At 43.1% G+C, this 16122-nt stretch overlaps 1 protein-coding gene across 3 annotated transcripts in view; it reads right to left on the minus strand.

The window, feature by feature from the left end:
- Elp4 (elongator acetyltransferase complex subunit 4) overlaps window positions 1-16122 on the minus strand; it is a 202819-nt gene that overhangs the window by 149789 nt on the left and 36908 nt on the right. For all 3 annotated transcript variants that reach the window (XM_004637973.2, XM_023722851.1, XM_023722852.1), the window contains exon 4: window positions 4845-4976. In XM_004637973.2, coding sequence (XP_004638030.1) covers window positions 4845-4976 — 132 coding nt within the window. The remainder of the gene's footprint in view (window positions 1-4844; window positions 4977-16122) is intronic.

The following is a 16122-nucleotide window of genomic DNA, read 5'->3' on the forward strand; positions in this document are numbered from 1 at the left end:
AAAACCCAGGCAAATTTCAAAACATTCACCACTAGATAATCTCTCCAGAAACAAAAGAGCTATATATGGTGGGTTCTCATCCTACATCGTATCTTACTAAATGACAGTTTTAAATTTGGATTAAAAACACAAATTTGCCTGATATCTCCATTTAACACTGCAAAAAATTTCTATTTGTAAATTAAATAGCTATACCCACCAAATTATATAGTAAAATGGTATAAAACATTTCTAACAGAGGCACTGTCTCAGACTTAGTCTGTGGGTTTGACATTTCCTAATAAAATAACTGTTCCTCTCTCCCTAAGATACTACTTATTTTCATCAATGAAAGAAACCTACCAGTTGGCTTCAATTTGATCCTTCCAATGCAATATTAGGCACAGAGTTATGGTTCCCAAAACTTGATTTACCCACTTACTATGAAAGTACTGACAAATAAATTACATGACATTAAAATACACTTGATATAAATAGGGTGCAAAGTTTTTAAATGTAGTTATTAGTCTAAAACAAGGTTTTAGCCTTAGTCCTAAACAAGGCCTGTTCTCTGGCCTATAATCTATTCCTTATCCGGATTATAGTTCAGAATGTTTTCACTGCAATCTCCGCCAGAGCTCATCTTTTTATTGTGTGAGCCCAAGCCCCTCAACGTTTTAGAAAGGCCTTGACTAACTGAACTTTGATCTGATGTCTTCATTGAGAAAAACACCAGGTTGCCCATTTCAGATGCAAATCCCCCTGAGGCCCAACAGAATTTAGTAAAGACAGCAAAAAAAGAAGAAACCAGAAGTTTCCAGGATCCTCTGTGAGAACCCTGGGGCATACTGGTGTCCTTAATCCACGCAGCAGCACGGATTATGGTGGGTGATAACCTTTCCTGATTCAAAAAGCTAAGCAGAGTGCCTACAAACTGGGTGGAGACTGGATTTGGCCCTAATGAAACACCATCAATAAAGGCCTGGGCTATGTCAGAACCCTCTCAAAGAGCCCCAATGTGGCCCATTCCCAGGCCTGGCAGGGAAGCTTGCAAAAGCCTACCTGAATCAAACAAGCATGAATAATCTATTTTAGCAGACTGGCCATGGGGAGCAGGAAAGAAAGAGAGACTTTCTACTTCTTTTAAGTTTGAGTTAATAAATTTATTAGTGGGCGGAAGGTTCTCGAAGCCCTGTGCACTCTGAGAAAATGCTAAACTGCCAAAAAGAGAAGCATGCTTTGTAAATTGCCGTCTCCATTAATGTTTCCAATTACAATATTAATGTGATAGAAATCTCAGATTTGGGATGAATCAAGGCAGAAAATTGATTTCATGCTGTGACAGTTTACATAAATATAACACAAATAATTCATTAAAATGTAAAAATGAAATTAGGGGCTTTTCTCATTACAATTGTTATCAAATTATTCAGAAATTAGGATTTAGCACGACAGCTTAAAAGTATTCACAAGGTAGACAACATTTTGTTAATGATTGAAGACTTTAATTTTTCAATTACAAAAGAAAACAGATATATTCTTATAGGAAAAACAAGTTTGGAAGTTTTCATCTATCCAACACAGATAGTATCAAGCTATCATATAACCAGATATGGGAACACAGAAATCTTTTGAGGCCCAGAACTGTAAAACAAACACTCAAACATGTCCTTTAAAAAAGATATCCAAATACTACAAACAATAATAATTATCCATAAAATACTATAATTCACTTCATAAAAATAAATGCATTAAAAAATCAAACTGTCATCAATAACCAATTTACTTAAGTCTACTAAGAAAACGTTACTTTAGTTTTCCATCTATTTCGTATGCATAAATTACCCTTAACGTTGGCTCCCATCGAGGAGGACAATGTAATAGTAAAAATTTACTGTGCTGAAAGAAAATGAACTCCGCGAGGTACAGAAAGGAAACAGCAATAGAACATACCGGTCCCTGCCACAGGGCGTTAGCAGAAGCAAAACTTTCAGGGAGGAGCTACGCCGCAAGTACACAGTGCAGAGAAAACATCTTCTTACCGCGTTCTCACCTCTTGCTGCTCAGAACGGCACAAAGGAAGCAAGAAGCCAAATAGCCACAAGACTTTTTTGGGTCTCAGCTCAGTCAGCCCAACTGGAGCCAGTAATGACTGCATTAGGCTGTTGTGAGAGTCCAGTGCAATCCTGGCAATGGACACTGTGTAATTGTAAGGCAGTGTAAAGTGCTATTAATTATTATGATCGTGCCATGATTCGCTAGAGGATCAGAAGATCTATCAGTGTCCTTCGTAATTAATTGTCTTATGGAAAAATAACACTTGTTGGTCATCTACACATGCAGACATCTGCCACAAGACTGTGGGCTAAACCCTAAGATGGAAGGCCAAGGTGCAATGGGAATTCAGCATACGAAGGCCCAACACTGCCATGAAACCTGGAGCCACAGTAGGCCACAGGAGATGAGTTCTACAATACTGAGTAAGCTGGTGAGATGGCTCAGTGGTCTAAAGCGCCTACTTAGAACAAGCTTAGTAAAGCACAGGGACCGCGGTTCAATCCCCCAGCACCACATGCCAGCCAGCCCCGCCCCCTGGTGGGCTGAGCTGGCCACACACACACACACACACACACACACACACACACACATAAATAAAATAAAAAAAATTTTTTAAAAAAATACTGAGTAAGCTAAATGTCAGAATACAGTGTAGATGGCCAGCTTGTGGGGTGAGGAGGGCAGAAGGGCTGTTGACGTGCTGGCAGAGAAGTGGGCAGGGCCACTGTGCAGAGTCAGAATCCTACGGGGAGGGCAGGGAGCTTCCAGGACAGCAGACTCCTTGCCGCGGGTGAGCCACTGATTTCCAGAACTATACTACTGATGTACATGTGCACATGCTCCCTGCTTTACATCCCCTCAGTGCAATCCCACTTCACTCTCAAGGGCTGGTGGTAACTTACACCAAAGCAATCTGGGCTTGGACTACTTGATTAATCTTAAACTAAAGTCATCTTAACTGCATTTCGTATCAAGTAAAAGAGCAGAAGATCCCACATTTTCTTTTGTTTGGCTTTGTCATAAACTGGAAGTAGTGGCCACTGGCACTGCTCAGTGGCTGAGCGTTTGCCTAGCAGACCTGAGGCCCCGGGTCTGATCCCCAGCACCACAAACTAAACTGGACATCGCAGAGAGAGCAGAAATCTCACAGTACACGACACGGAGTGGTGACTGAGGGCTGTCGGTCTTGGTAAATCACTCTACATAGTGTCAGCATGGGGCCGAGGGTGTAGCTCAGTAGTAGATCACCTGCCTAGCACATGCCCTGGGTCTGACCCTTGGCATGGCAAACAATAAAATAAAATAACCACGAAAGGCAAATATACATGCTGGATACATTTCAGAGAACAGCAACAAAGACACAAGACTCTGTTCTTTGTAGCACTCACTTGCTAATAAAATAAACTTGTTTGACTATTAACTATAAGGTCAAGCAAGCTGCTCTTCTGTGTTACTTATTAATGCAACCTAACTCAGTTTAACCCTCAACTTGCAGACTATCCAATCCTCTCATTCATAGAGCCAAGTGACCATGGGCACCCACTGTATGCCAGTGACACAACATAGCCAAACTCTTTCTCTTCCTGAGCTCAGTCTAGTAGGAGCGAGATGACAAGTAAGAAATCATGTGACCTGCTGCCTTTCATGGCCTCCAGTGGACTGAAGGAAAACAAATCACAGCATGAAACTACAGGAGAGAGTGGAAAGCCACTCCTGCTGCAGCGACAGATCAGCAAACACATGGAAAGATGGGAGAATGTGGGATTTGGAGGTCAGTGCAAAAAGCATACAATTTTCAAAACATACAAGCTTTAAACTTTGAAAATTGAACACTGAGAGTTATTTGCTAATATTCAACCTTAGGAAAGCTGACTCCATAAATAATCAAAGTACCAACAGGGGCACTGTATTCTCAACAGCAGAATGGAATGATATAATTTACAATCCAAAACAGTAGATTATAAAGAAACAATGCAGTTCTAAATTAACAAAGAACCTTTCCCCACATAGTAGGCAGACTTCATAGCAAGCAGAGAGAGCAAAGGCTAAAGAACTGAGGACCAACTGAAGGGCTGGCCCCGAGACAAAAGCTGAAGAGAAAAAGCTAAGCTCTGAGTGCCGTGGAATTGAAAGCTTGCCTGCCTGGGGAGTGTAGTATGGCTGCATCTCAGACTTAGAGAAAACTGAAAAAGGGCAGGGGATGCAGCCCAGTGCCAGAGCTCGCCCAGCACCTGCAATGCCTAGGGGAGGCTCCACAGTAAGTACTGTGGAAAGGAAGCGGCACACAGGCTCTCATGAAGCCCCCCCACTGTAGGGGACAGGCTTAACCGAACTCAAGCAGAACCGGGGATTGAACTCAGGCCCTTGCGCTTGCCAGGGAAGCGCTTTTTCCATTGAGCCATCTCCCTGGCCCCTCAGCCTGGTCTTGACTGGAAATAACTGGGTTTGGAAGTGGTTGACTCCATGTAGGAATAAAAAGAGCCATTCAGAACCACCGCTGACATGGAACACTTGCAGGTAACCACACTGAACATAAATGGCTTATCCATTTACTTACTGTAGCCAGCAACTAGCATAAAGAATTCTATATACAAAACAGGGCAAGAAATGAAAAAATCCATTTTGATAAAAAAAAATCATTTTATTTCTAAGACATATGCCTTCTCAATAAAACATTCTAAATGAAATGCCTATTTAAGTACACAAATACCATTTGTATTGCAAAGAGTAACAGGTAGACAGTCGTGTGCATGAGACAAAAATCAGCGCCCTCGCAAAATTTCTGAATAGCTTGCAGGGTGACTTGCCTCCTTCCTGGGCAACAACTGGTACCGCCACGCTATTTTCATCTGCACTTTAGCGTCTGCTGCTGGATGACTGCATCCATCTTGATCAAGTTCTTTTTTATAGCTACCGTCAAGTAACGGCGCAGGGAGCTCCTAAGAAAACAGGACAAAACACTACTGAACATCTGTGGCACACACAGCACAACTCTTCAAATCATATTAACAAAACTACAACTGGCCAATGTTATTAAAAATTGATGCCTTAGACTTTATTTAAGCATGAAATAACAACAATGTAGCCATTTCTAAAACAGGGAAAGGATATAATGTCAAATGAGAAATTTAGTGCTTTAGTAACAAACTAAAATTTGAAAATATCAGTTTCTATGCCACAAAGATCAACTGCTATTCCAATAAGAGGCTAAGCACATTTTTCAAAAAATGTATTTTAAAGCAAATCTGGAATTATCACTTACATGCTACATATAATTACTGTTACATTTCCTACAAGGTAAAAATAAAGCATGTGAGCCATCTATTTAATGGTTTGTAATTCTAGAATTCAATAAACTCATTCACCGAAATAATAAAGTAACAACTAAAAATAAAGACATTTATTTTACCCATTATCAAATATTAGTTTTGTACCTACAAATTTAAAAACAGAATTTAAAGTTTCTGATTAAATGAAGAGACAGGGTTAGGGAGCTAGCTCAGCAGTCTAAGTGCCTGCCTGGCAAGCGCAAGGACCTGGGTTCAATCCCCAGTACCACATGCCGTGGTGGCCATCAAAACCAGGTGTGGTGGCACATGCCTATGATCCCATTGCTGGGGAGGCTGAGACAGGAGGAGTCCGAGCTGTATGCTAAGACCCTGTATCAAATAAATAAATGAATAATTTTTAAAAAGATTAAATGAGGAGATAATGGATTCCAATTTACTAATTTTATTTTTTTATTATTATTTTTAAACACATCCTGCCCCAGGTTGATTTGTACAAAAAGCACAGGAGGACACCAGCCCCCCACACATGGTACCCCAGGGGTCACACCAGTCCTTCTGTTTTGTTTTTTTAGTGCAACCGGAGATCGAACTCAGGCCCTTGCGCTTGCCAGGGAAGCACTTATTCTACTGAGCCATCTCACCAGCCCACTCCTTCTGTTTTTACATCAGAAGATAACAGGCTTTTACTGTGGAGCTTTCATGGGGGCATGGGCACCTCTGGGAGCCTGGGCCTTGTCTGAAGCCTGGGCCTTGGCTGGAGCAGAAGCTGGAGCCTGGGCCTTGGCTGGAGCAGAAGCTGGAGCCTGGCCTTGGCTGGAGCAGAAGCTAGAGCCTGGCCTTGGCTGGAGCAGAAGCTAGAGCCTGGCCTTGGCTGGAGCAGAAGCTGGAGCCTGGCCTTGGCTGGAGCAGAAGCTGGAGCCTGGCCTTGGCTGGTGAGGCCAGCGACCCTTGGCAATGTGGGCACAGGTACGCTTGGGGTGGGCAATGTAGGCAAGTCGAGCGAGTGTGCAGTTTACTCCCTTTGGGATGATCTTCGCTTGACCTCCTTGGGCTTGACGGGGGCCTTGATAGCCTCGGCGTGTGCACTCAGGGCCTTGGCATTGTTCACTTGCATCTTCTTGAAGCCCTTCTTGTGCTTCTTGGCAAAATGCATGTTCCTAAGAACTTGGGATGTACCCCCTTCAGAGATTCGGATCTTTGTGACCGAGGTTTCTTGATGCCATTTCCATGCCATTTTCAGGACTGGTTGTGTGTGGTGTGGCTCTTGGACTTGACTATAACTGCACTGTAAAGTGTGGCTGCCAAGCACCTGGAACCTTACTAATTTTAGAAGGTGACCTAAGGGACTACAAAAAGCAATAAGTGCACTGTTTTTATAAACAGCTCCTATAAATTTATTTATTTATTATTTTTAGTACAGGGTCTACATGGTCTCACTACAGAGACAGGACTCGTAGATTGGACTCCTAGTGATCCACCTGTGTCCTGCCTCCCAAGAGCTGGGATTACAGGCGTGAACCACCACACCCAGTCTCAATCGCTATCTCAGCGTGCCCCAGCACAGCTAGAATATTTTTGAAAAGTAAGTTTTTTGAAGAAGAAAAGCATATGAAAATTCATGATTCATTAGTCAGAATTATGAAGATGATACAGGGCTTTAGTAAACACAATCTCGTAAATTGTCACTTTTACTTTTGAAGATCAATTTTATGTTGAGACTCAAACTGTGAACTAATCGGTTGAAAAATAAATTATATATTTGGGTCACTGCCTGAAAGACTTCAAAGTGATTCACAGAGTTTTATTTTGTCTTTCTGAGACAAAGCCTGGCTGTGTAGTCTGAATGGCCTCAACCTTGAGGTCCTCCTGAGTGCTGGGATTACCAGTGTGCACTACCGCACTCGATGGGCTCGTGCTGCCATTCACACCAGTGTTAGGATCTAGTCATCTCACTTAAACTCTGAATCCTTCGTTCCTACCAAAGCACATGAACTTAGACTATCCAGTAATTTCTCTTTCTAACGGAAGTATCTGTGAAGGTACACAGTGCAATATAGCACCAAGTTGGGAGTCTGAGCGCCTGGCTCCGCAGACCGACTTCCCATGAGCAGCTGCATGGGTGACCTGGTCCACCCTCCAGATCCAGCTCGATTCCTCTCTGAAAAGCAGTACTTACCTCAGCATGTTGTCATCAGAAAGAAGTAACTTCAAAATGCAATTGCTAGGCACTGAACACCCAGTAAATGTTGGACCATAGGAAGTTAATCAAATCTGTTTCTCTGAGCCACACATTTTATATTACCAGTGTTACGGAACAGTTAGCATAAAATACTTAGATTCTGGGGCCAGCCAGATAGCTTAGGGGACTAAAGCACCTGCTTAGGCAGAGCACAGTGGCCTGGGTTCATTCCCTGGCATGCCATGCTGCCCTGCCTACGGGGCACGCTGAGATGGTGATTGAGACTGGGCCTGTAATCCCAGCACTTGGGAGGCTGAAAACAGAAGAATCACTGTGAGTCTGAGCTACATAGTGAGACCCTGAAGACCCTGCAGACCCTGTACCAGAAACTTAACCCTCAGATTCACATGTTTTTCAAATGGAGGAATGTGTAGCAATAGTTATGACAATGGTTACCCATACTGAAAATTAATTTTTCAATAGGGATGGAATAAATCTATTCTAATACTTATATACATTATCGCCCACTGTTTAAAACGTGCAAATTGAAAGATAATGTTGTTAAATTAATGCATACAGAAATGAATGAAATGCTACCTGGAGATGGTGGCACATGCCTACAGGACTAGCTCCTCGAGAGGCTGACACAGGAGTATTTCAAGTGTGAAGACAGCCTGGGCAACTTAGATCCTATGTCAAAATAAAGCTGAGAAAGGGCTGTAGACATAGCTCTGTGACAGGGTACGTGCCGACTGAGCATTCAGCCCCTCACCACACATGCACAAAAACCCTAAATAAAAGAGCATACTATTATTAACATAGTAACACATCTAAATGATGTAAGACTATAAAAATTTTCTTTCATTTATCTTATTACATATGAGCTACGCATCTGAGCCTGGGCTGAGTGCTGGGATTACAGGCGCACGGTTCCTACATGTGCGTTCCTTTTCTTAGAAGCAGGGTCTCAATATGCAGTACAGGCTGGCTTGAACTCACTGTGTACCACTGGCTGGCCTTGAATCGGGGTGATTCTCCTGCCTTAGTTTCCCAGTGCTGGGATTACAGGTGTGCGGCACCATGTGCAGCTCTAAATGTGTGTGCTTTAACCACAGATTGCACTGCCTTATGATAAGCTTTCATTGTATTTGGAGCTGGGGGGGAGTCAGCAAACAGTTATATGACAATAAATGCAAAAATTTGGCAAAGGCAAAAAGATAAGCTCTATTTTTATAAAAGTAGTCAAGGAATGTCTCTTTGATGAGGTCAAAACCAATGAAGATAATTATAAAAATCATCCTACAATTAATTAAAAATCTACATAATACATGACTATAGTTTCCATAAGCATGTGAAATCACCCATATATAATTAATAACCTTGTAGGGGGCAGCTATGCTATTTTTCAGATCATGACAGACTAGAAAGAGCACTAATGTTCAGATTATTTTGTCTTTTTCACACAGGGTCTCTCTATGCAGTTCAGGCTGGCCTTGAGGTCACTTGGTAGCCCAGGCTGGTCTCGAACTCAAAGGGCTCCTCCTGCCTCAGCCTCCTGAATGCTGGGATTACAGGTGTACACCACCACGCCCGACTTCTGAGGATCTCAAACTTAATCTCAATTTTTTTTTAATCTTCTAGTATTTCTGATCAGGCGTTTTTGGTCTTTTTTTCTGGTTCTTTTCTCATTATTTTGTTTTTGCCAAATTCAAAGTTCCTATTTGTAATTTCTATAAATTTGTATATGTAGTGTTTAAAAGTTTTCTTAATCATGTATGTATGTATGTATGTATGTATGTATGTATTTGGTACAGGGTCATGCTACACAACTCAGACTTGTAGCGATCCTTCTGTTCCGGCCTCCCCAGGACTGGGATTACAGGCATGTGCCACCTTGTCCAGTTTTGGTGGCCAGCCTAGCATGGGGCCAGCATGGCATGTGGCAGTGGGGATCAAGCCCGGATCCTCACGCTTGCCAGGCAGACACTACATGCCGAGTTATCTCCCTAGCCCTGTACATGTAATTAATGTGTATATAATTTTGTTCCTGACAGAAGGAAAGTATAAAAATGTAAATGTAAACAATTCATACCTAGCTTGCAAAATCTATTTTTTCCATATGTAGCTGTGGAAAACTTTCTTTAATGGCCCTTGTCTTCATTTTATAGAACAGCATAGATGCCAATTAAAACATTTTATAATCTGAGTTTTACTAATTATGGATATTGCATATATTATAGCTTATATTTTAACCAATGATATGTGACAAGTTCTATATTTAATCATAAGATTTTTAGTGGCTGTAAAGTATTTTTTTTTGCTGTAAAGTATTATATCAACCAAATTTCATTGTAGTTCTCTTTGTTGAGCCTTTATATTGTTTGCAACTTAAAATCCTACAAGAGTCGTTTATAACAAATTCCCTTTACGTGTCAAACTATTTGTATGAGATATAGAAAACATAGAGAAGACACAAATATAAATAACAGTACAATTTCTACAACCTGGCTTAAAAAAATCCTAACTCCATACTTACGAAACAAACCAGTAATTTTAGCAAGCAAGGAACAGTGCTTCGTGTGTGTGTGTGTGTGTGTGTGTGTGTGTGACAGAGAGAGAGAGAGAGAGAGAGAGAGAGAGACAGACAGACAGACAGACACAGACAGACAGACAGACAGACAGACAGAGAATGGGACTGGTAGAAAGTCTTTAAAAAGAACCATAAGACACTCAATCCTACACCTTCCCCAAGATCCAAAATACTACTGCCACCCCGCTGTGCAAGAAAAAGGTACAACCAGACAAACTCTGGCGACAGAAGCACGTCAAGGGCAGAGACTAGGTGTTCTATAGACAGTGCTGCCTTTGGAAAGGCTTCACACACAAGGGTGGAACAACTTTCTGTCCTGACACTAAGCGCACACACACGCAATACAGCAGCAATATCACAGACTTGCTCTCAGAAGGTCAGAAGCTACATGTAAACAGAATGGGCACGAAATGAGGAGACAGCATGATCTGTCCCGGGGTAAGCCGACACCACGAGAACACCGCTGCAGGGACCCCTTGCTAAGCCTCTGACGACCAACGTTGGTGCTCAAGCCATGAGTTCACGCATACAGCACTTCCGGGGAGGTGTTCAGTTCTTCACTAGCATATGAAAGCATCTGATATAGAACTCAAAGACAAAAACAAGCAGGAAATATGACTGATGGTATGGAGCTAAGGACTTACAGACATGGAAGGACATAGCCTCCATTTTTTTTTTTTTTTTTTTTTGGTGGCACCAGGGATTGAACTCAGGACCTTGCACTTGCCAGACAAACACTTATTTCACTCGGCTATCTCCCCAGCCCCAGAAATATGACTAATGCTAGAAACAGATAAAAACTGTGGGAAGATGGTACAAAAATAGAAAAGAATAACAGTTCAGTAAAAGGACATAATTGGGAAAGAAGAGAATGTTCAGAAGTTATAAATGTAAGAAGAAATTTTAATTTCACAGAAACAGAATGACAGAACAAAAACAAAAAAACACCAGATCAAAAGTGCTGGAGGGTGAAAAAGCTGTAAAGAGCAGCAGCAAAATGCAGTCTGTTTCCACAGCCCGGATTCCTTACATGTGGAAAAACGAACTTCAGTAAGAAAAAAGGAAATGGCTCTTTGGAATTTGGGACTTAGCTGACAGAAACCTGGGAGAAGCTGCAGAAACGGAGCACAAGTCAGGGCAAGCAGCAGCTGGAAGGTGCCCCCAGCTCACAGGGCTGGAGGCCTATCTCTTCAAGCACAAGGTAGCCTGCAAAGGATGGCGGCTGGGGGAGAGGACGCACTGCGCGACAGCACCCACCCAAGAGCAGCCAGACACGGGGGAGCACGCTGGCTCCTGCACTCAGAGCCTGGAAGGCAGAGCATGGAGCGCAGGATCATACCCGAGCGCTGTCCTCGGAGCAGCCTGGCAAATGGGCTACCTGCTTAAGGCTGAGCTCCAGAACAGGCACGGACACTCCACGTTAGGGGCTGGAGATAGCCACGAGCCAGCTGCAGAGGCTGTGAGCCAGATGCAGACTGCAGGGAGGAATGGGGGCCTGGCCCGCCATGGTGGGGGGGCCTGCCGGCCAGGCGTGGTCTTGGGTGTGGGGGGCGAGCCTGAAAGTGACGGCATGAAATCGCATGGGCTGCTTGGTCCCTCCCCCTTGACCCACTGCCTCCTTCCTGCACAGCACTCTGGTCTGTCTGCTTCCTCCATCTGCCCATGTGATTAAGCACAGGCCTTTGCTTGGACAGGTGCCGCAGCCTGGGTGGGTGCACAGGGGAGGGGCACCTCACACTCAGGCTGCAAAGCCAGGCCAGGCTGGCAGCAACTTGAGGGTTGTCAACGTGGCTGAATCCACTCTGGCAGCTCGTGGGGGCACCACCCTGTAGGCGCGCAGGCCCAACCTGGGGGCGACTGGTTCCAACCTAGGGCCATGGGCCGGCCCAGAGGGACTCAGCACAACCAGTGTGTATCTAAAGGAGGTGAGGCAGGCTTCTCCGAGCAGCCCTGCCCTGTTTCCATGGAGAAGTCCCAGTCTTGGGGGAGCTTGATCTTGGCAGCCGCCACTTCGGAGGAGCTCCGGGTGGAGGAAGAGAGGCGGCTCGCTGGATGCCGCGGCTGCTGCTCCTCTTCTGCTCTTCATTGTTTTCCACCACATGAACTGCTGTCGTTTGCCTGGGAGCCAGCTGAGTAGGGACTGAAACCTCCAGACTGTGGGCTAAATAAACCTTGCCTTCCTTCATTTTGAGTGTCAGGTATTTGTTCCAGCTACGAGTAAAAAGTACCGAGGACAAGAGTACACACAAAAGCCTGGAGCCTGGAGTGAGCACAGAGCTGGGGCAGCCACCACTGAGCAACCAGGCCAGCAGGGAAGACAGCAGAGTACTGTGCATTTATACACAGAACTATGCGTGTGCAAACAAAATAGGCCTTCGCAGCAACTGACCATGCGTCCCACATACCTAGCGGATTCCAGTTTTGCAGACCTTCAAGACAAACCATTCATTCAAAAACTGTGTTTCTGAACTCAATTTTCTTTTTTCCTGTTTCGAGATTCTTTTTTATTTTGCTGTTTCTTTCTTCTTCATTGTTCTCTATTACTTTGATATAATTCTGTTTCCTTTAAGTCTATACTATGATCTTTTATATCACTGTTTTCTCTTCCTTCACATTTTCTTTTATTTTTCAAAACATACTTTTCCCCTTTTCTACACCTTCCATCTTTACTAGCTGTCTTGGTTACTTTTCACTCACTGCTGGGACAAAACACCCGACATCCAAATTTAAAGAAGGAAAGGTTTATTTAGCTCAGTTTGTGAAGATTTCAGTCCCTACTCGGCTGGCTCCAGGGCAGAGTGGCTCACGGCACAGAGCAGCAGTTCGGGGCAGCAGAAAACAGGAGCAAAGGGCAGGGCAGCAATTGCAGCTTCTAGCCAGCCTCTCTCCCCTCCTCATGTTATAAACAAGCTGCCCTGGGCTGGGTGCAGAACTCACACAATGTCCAGGCCCTGCTCTTGCACAGGATGAGGATGTTTACAAAGTAAGAATCCTGGCTCCCTGCTGTGTCACTTAATCAAACTTCTAAACTCCTCAGGTTGACAGAATGTATCAATCAGTACACTAGCATGACTATTAAGCTTCACTAACATTTAGGTATTTGGTTAGTTCTGAATTCTTTTTGCTGAATTCTAATCTTTAATGGTGGTTTGGTTATTGTAGTTAGTAGATATTTACTGTGTATTTTTTTAAAAAAAATCTTTTATTTGTTCATTTGGTACAGGGTCTCACTACACAGCTCAGACTCATAGTGATCCTAGTGTTCCAGCCTCCCCCAGGCTGGGATTACAGGCACGTGTTACCACGCCCGGTTTCAGTGGCTGGCATGGCATGTGGCACAGCATGCAGTACCAGGGATCGCACCTAGTCTTTGCACTTGCCAGGCAGGCGATTATACTGCCAAGCTATCTCCCAGCCCTGTATATCAATACTTAGACTTGTCTATATTATAATTATGAATCTCTTCTATTAGGTTAAGGACAGTGATTCCTTTTATTGATTCTTACAGTAAATTAATATCCAGTTTGTTTTTTACTTGAGTATTGTTGCTGACTTTGTTGCTATTTTGCTAGGGAGCATAACTGTTGCTACTAATTGGGTTTTTTTTATGCCAAAATCTAGTCTAACTTTGGAAAATCAACATCGCAGCTCATTTTCAAAGAACTGGGTGCTCGGCCAGTTAGCTCCACTTTGTTCTCCTGAATCAAGAGAGGGCTGGGGCTTGAGACCCAGGCCATGGCCTATGGTTAACTGTGCCCACAGCGCACAGCAGGCATTAAGTGAGGGGAGCACTGTGCAGGCAGTAAAGACCCACAGACCTCAGCACAGCAAAACGGGAGAGAAAAAGGAAAAGACAAAGCAATAAAATGCTCTGAAACCTCACAGCTCCCTCACAGCTGACCACAGGGAAACCTACAGGGAGAAAATCAAAAGTTAACAGGTAAATTATATAAATGATAAAAAAGAAGACAAAAATAGCTAACTCAGTGAGCTCAACGATGATATAGCTAAGTAGATGACAAAATGATACAAACCATGAATGACCAGTTTAGCAAATAATTAGAATTCATGAAAATGTACTGAAGAAAAATAGATTAAAAGTTCTACTGAAAGTATGAGCAGTGTTGTGGCCACTGAGAGGAATGAGTGCCGGAATCAGAGCTGTTTACAAGAAAGGACAGCAGAGGGGCCTGGCCTTAGCTCAGTTGTTTAAGTGGCTGCTTCCACAAAGCTGTCAGCCTCAGGTTGCTGTAGTTCAATCCCCACAACACTAGAGCCAGCCAAACCACCCCTGAGGGCATTCGGAGCAAAAAAAAAAAAGAAAGGACAGCAGAAAACTTCCCCTCTCTGGATATATCACACTTCAAGTCCCAGAAGTCCAACAGAAGGACAAAATCTTACAAGGTACTGGAGAAAAATCAGCATATCACTCATAGTGGAAAACCCATTAGAATTACAGCAGACTTCTCAACATAAACCTTAATGGCAAGGAGAGCTTACGATGGAGTGTTCCAAATGCTAAAATAACTTCCCACCCGGACTGTCCTGCAAAACTTTCAAAATCAGTAAAGGAATAGGGTTTCCCAGGACATACAGCACCTAAAGATATCTGTGCCCACTAAATGAGTATCCCGAAAGCTTTTCAAGAATACCCTTGAGACAACAAGGCCAACAAAAGTCAAACAGACCAACTGCAACAAACAGGGTGAGCAGTTAAGCAAAAGGGTGGAGGAGATCAGCTACAGGAAACTAATCTAATGACAGAAATTACTCAACACCTTTCAGAAATAGCTATCAATGTGAGGGATCTCAATTACCTAACCACAAGACATGGACTAACAAACTGGACCAAAAGTCAAAACCTAACAGAATGTGATATACCACGCCAGCCTGGGCCACACAGTGATTCAAGGGCAGCCTGAACTCAATAGCAAGACCCTATCTCAAAATAAATTAAAAAAAAAAAATCCAAAAAGGAATTCCTAGATTAGAAATCATAGGATGGACCACAATACTCCATAACGGGGGCAGCCAAAGCAGTAGAGGTAGCACCCTATTACCAGACAAAGTGAACTTCAAGCCAAAACTGTTTCAAAGAGGCAAAGAGCATCACTACATAATAGCTCAGGGAACAATTCAACAGGAACAGATAACGATTATAAGTATATATGCACAGGACACAACATAAAACAAACACCCCTGGACACAAAAGCTATCACATAAACAGCAGCACAATGATAGGAGAGCTCAATACCCCACTATCATAAATAGATCAACCAGATAAATATTTAAATGTCTAACAGAGTTGACCCACACCTTCAAACATAAGGACTTACTAAATATCTACAGCGTTCCAACAGCACAGTAAAATTCTCAGTAGCATGTGAAACTTTTTCAAAATAGACTACATACTAGCCTGCAAAACAAACTTAAGTACAAAATTGAAATTATCCCATGCATACTATCAGAGACTAGAAATCAACAGCAAAAGAAACATAGAAATCATGCAAATGCATTGAAATTAAAAAATATACTCTTGAATAATCAATGAGTTAACAGAAGAAATCAAGAGAGGAAATAACCAGCTCCTAGAATCAAATAACAAAGTCAGAATAACACCCCAGAACCCCTGGGACATGATGAAAGCAGTGCTCAGAAGAAAGTTCATGGGCGGCCAGCGAGATAGCTCAGCGGAATGAAGTTTCTGCTTAGGCAAGCTTAGGCAAGTGCAAGTACCACACTTAGATCCCCTTCACTGTATGACATGCCAGCCCTGCCCCTAGAGTGGGCTGGGCCAGAGGGTGAGGAGGCCACAGAGTCTAGGCATAGTGGCACATGCCTATAATCCCAGTACTGGGAGGTTGAAAAACAGGAGGATCACTATGAGTCCAAGTTGCATAGTGAGACCCTGTAACAACCAAATACATTATAAGAAAGAAAGAAAGAAAGAAAGAAAGAAAGAAAGAAAGAAAGAAAGAAAGAGAAAAAGAGAGAGAAAGCCAGCCAGCCAGCCTATAGCTGTGACT

This window comes from Octodon degus, unplaced genomic scaffold (genome assembly GCF_000260255.1).
Source record: "Octodon degus isolate 3935 unplaced genomic scaffold, OctDeg1.0 scaffold00093, whole genome shotgun sequence".
In the NCBI taxonomy this organism is placed as follows: Eukaryota; Metazoa; Chordata; class Mammalia; order Rodentia; family Octodontidae; genus Octodon; species Octodon degus.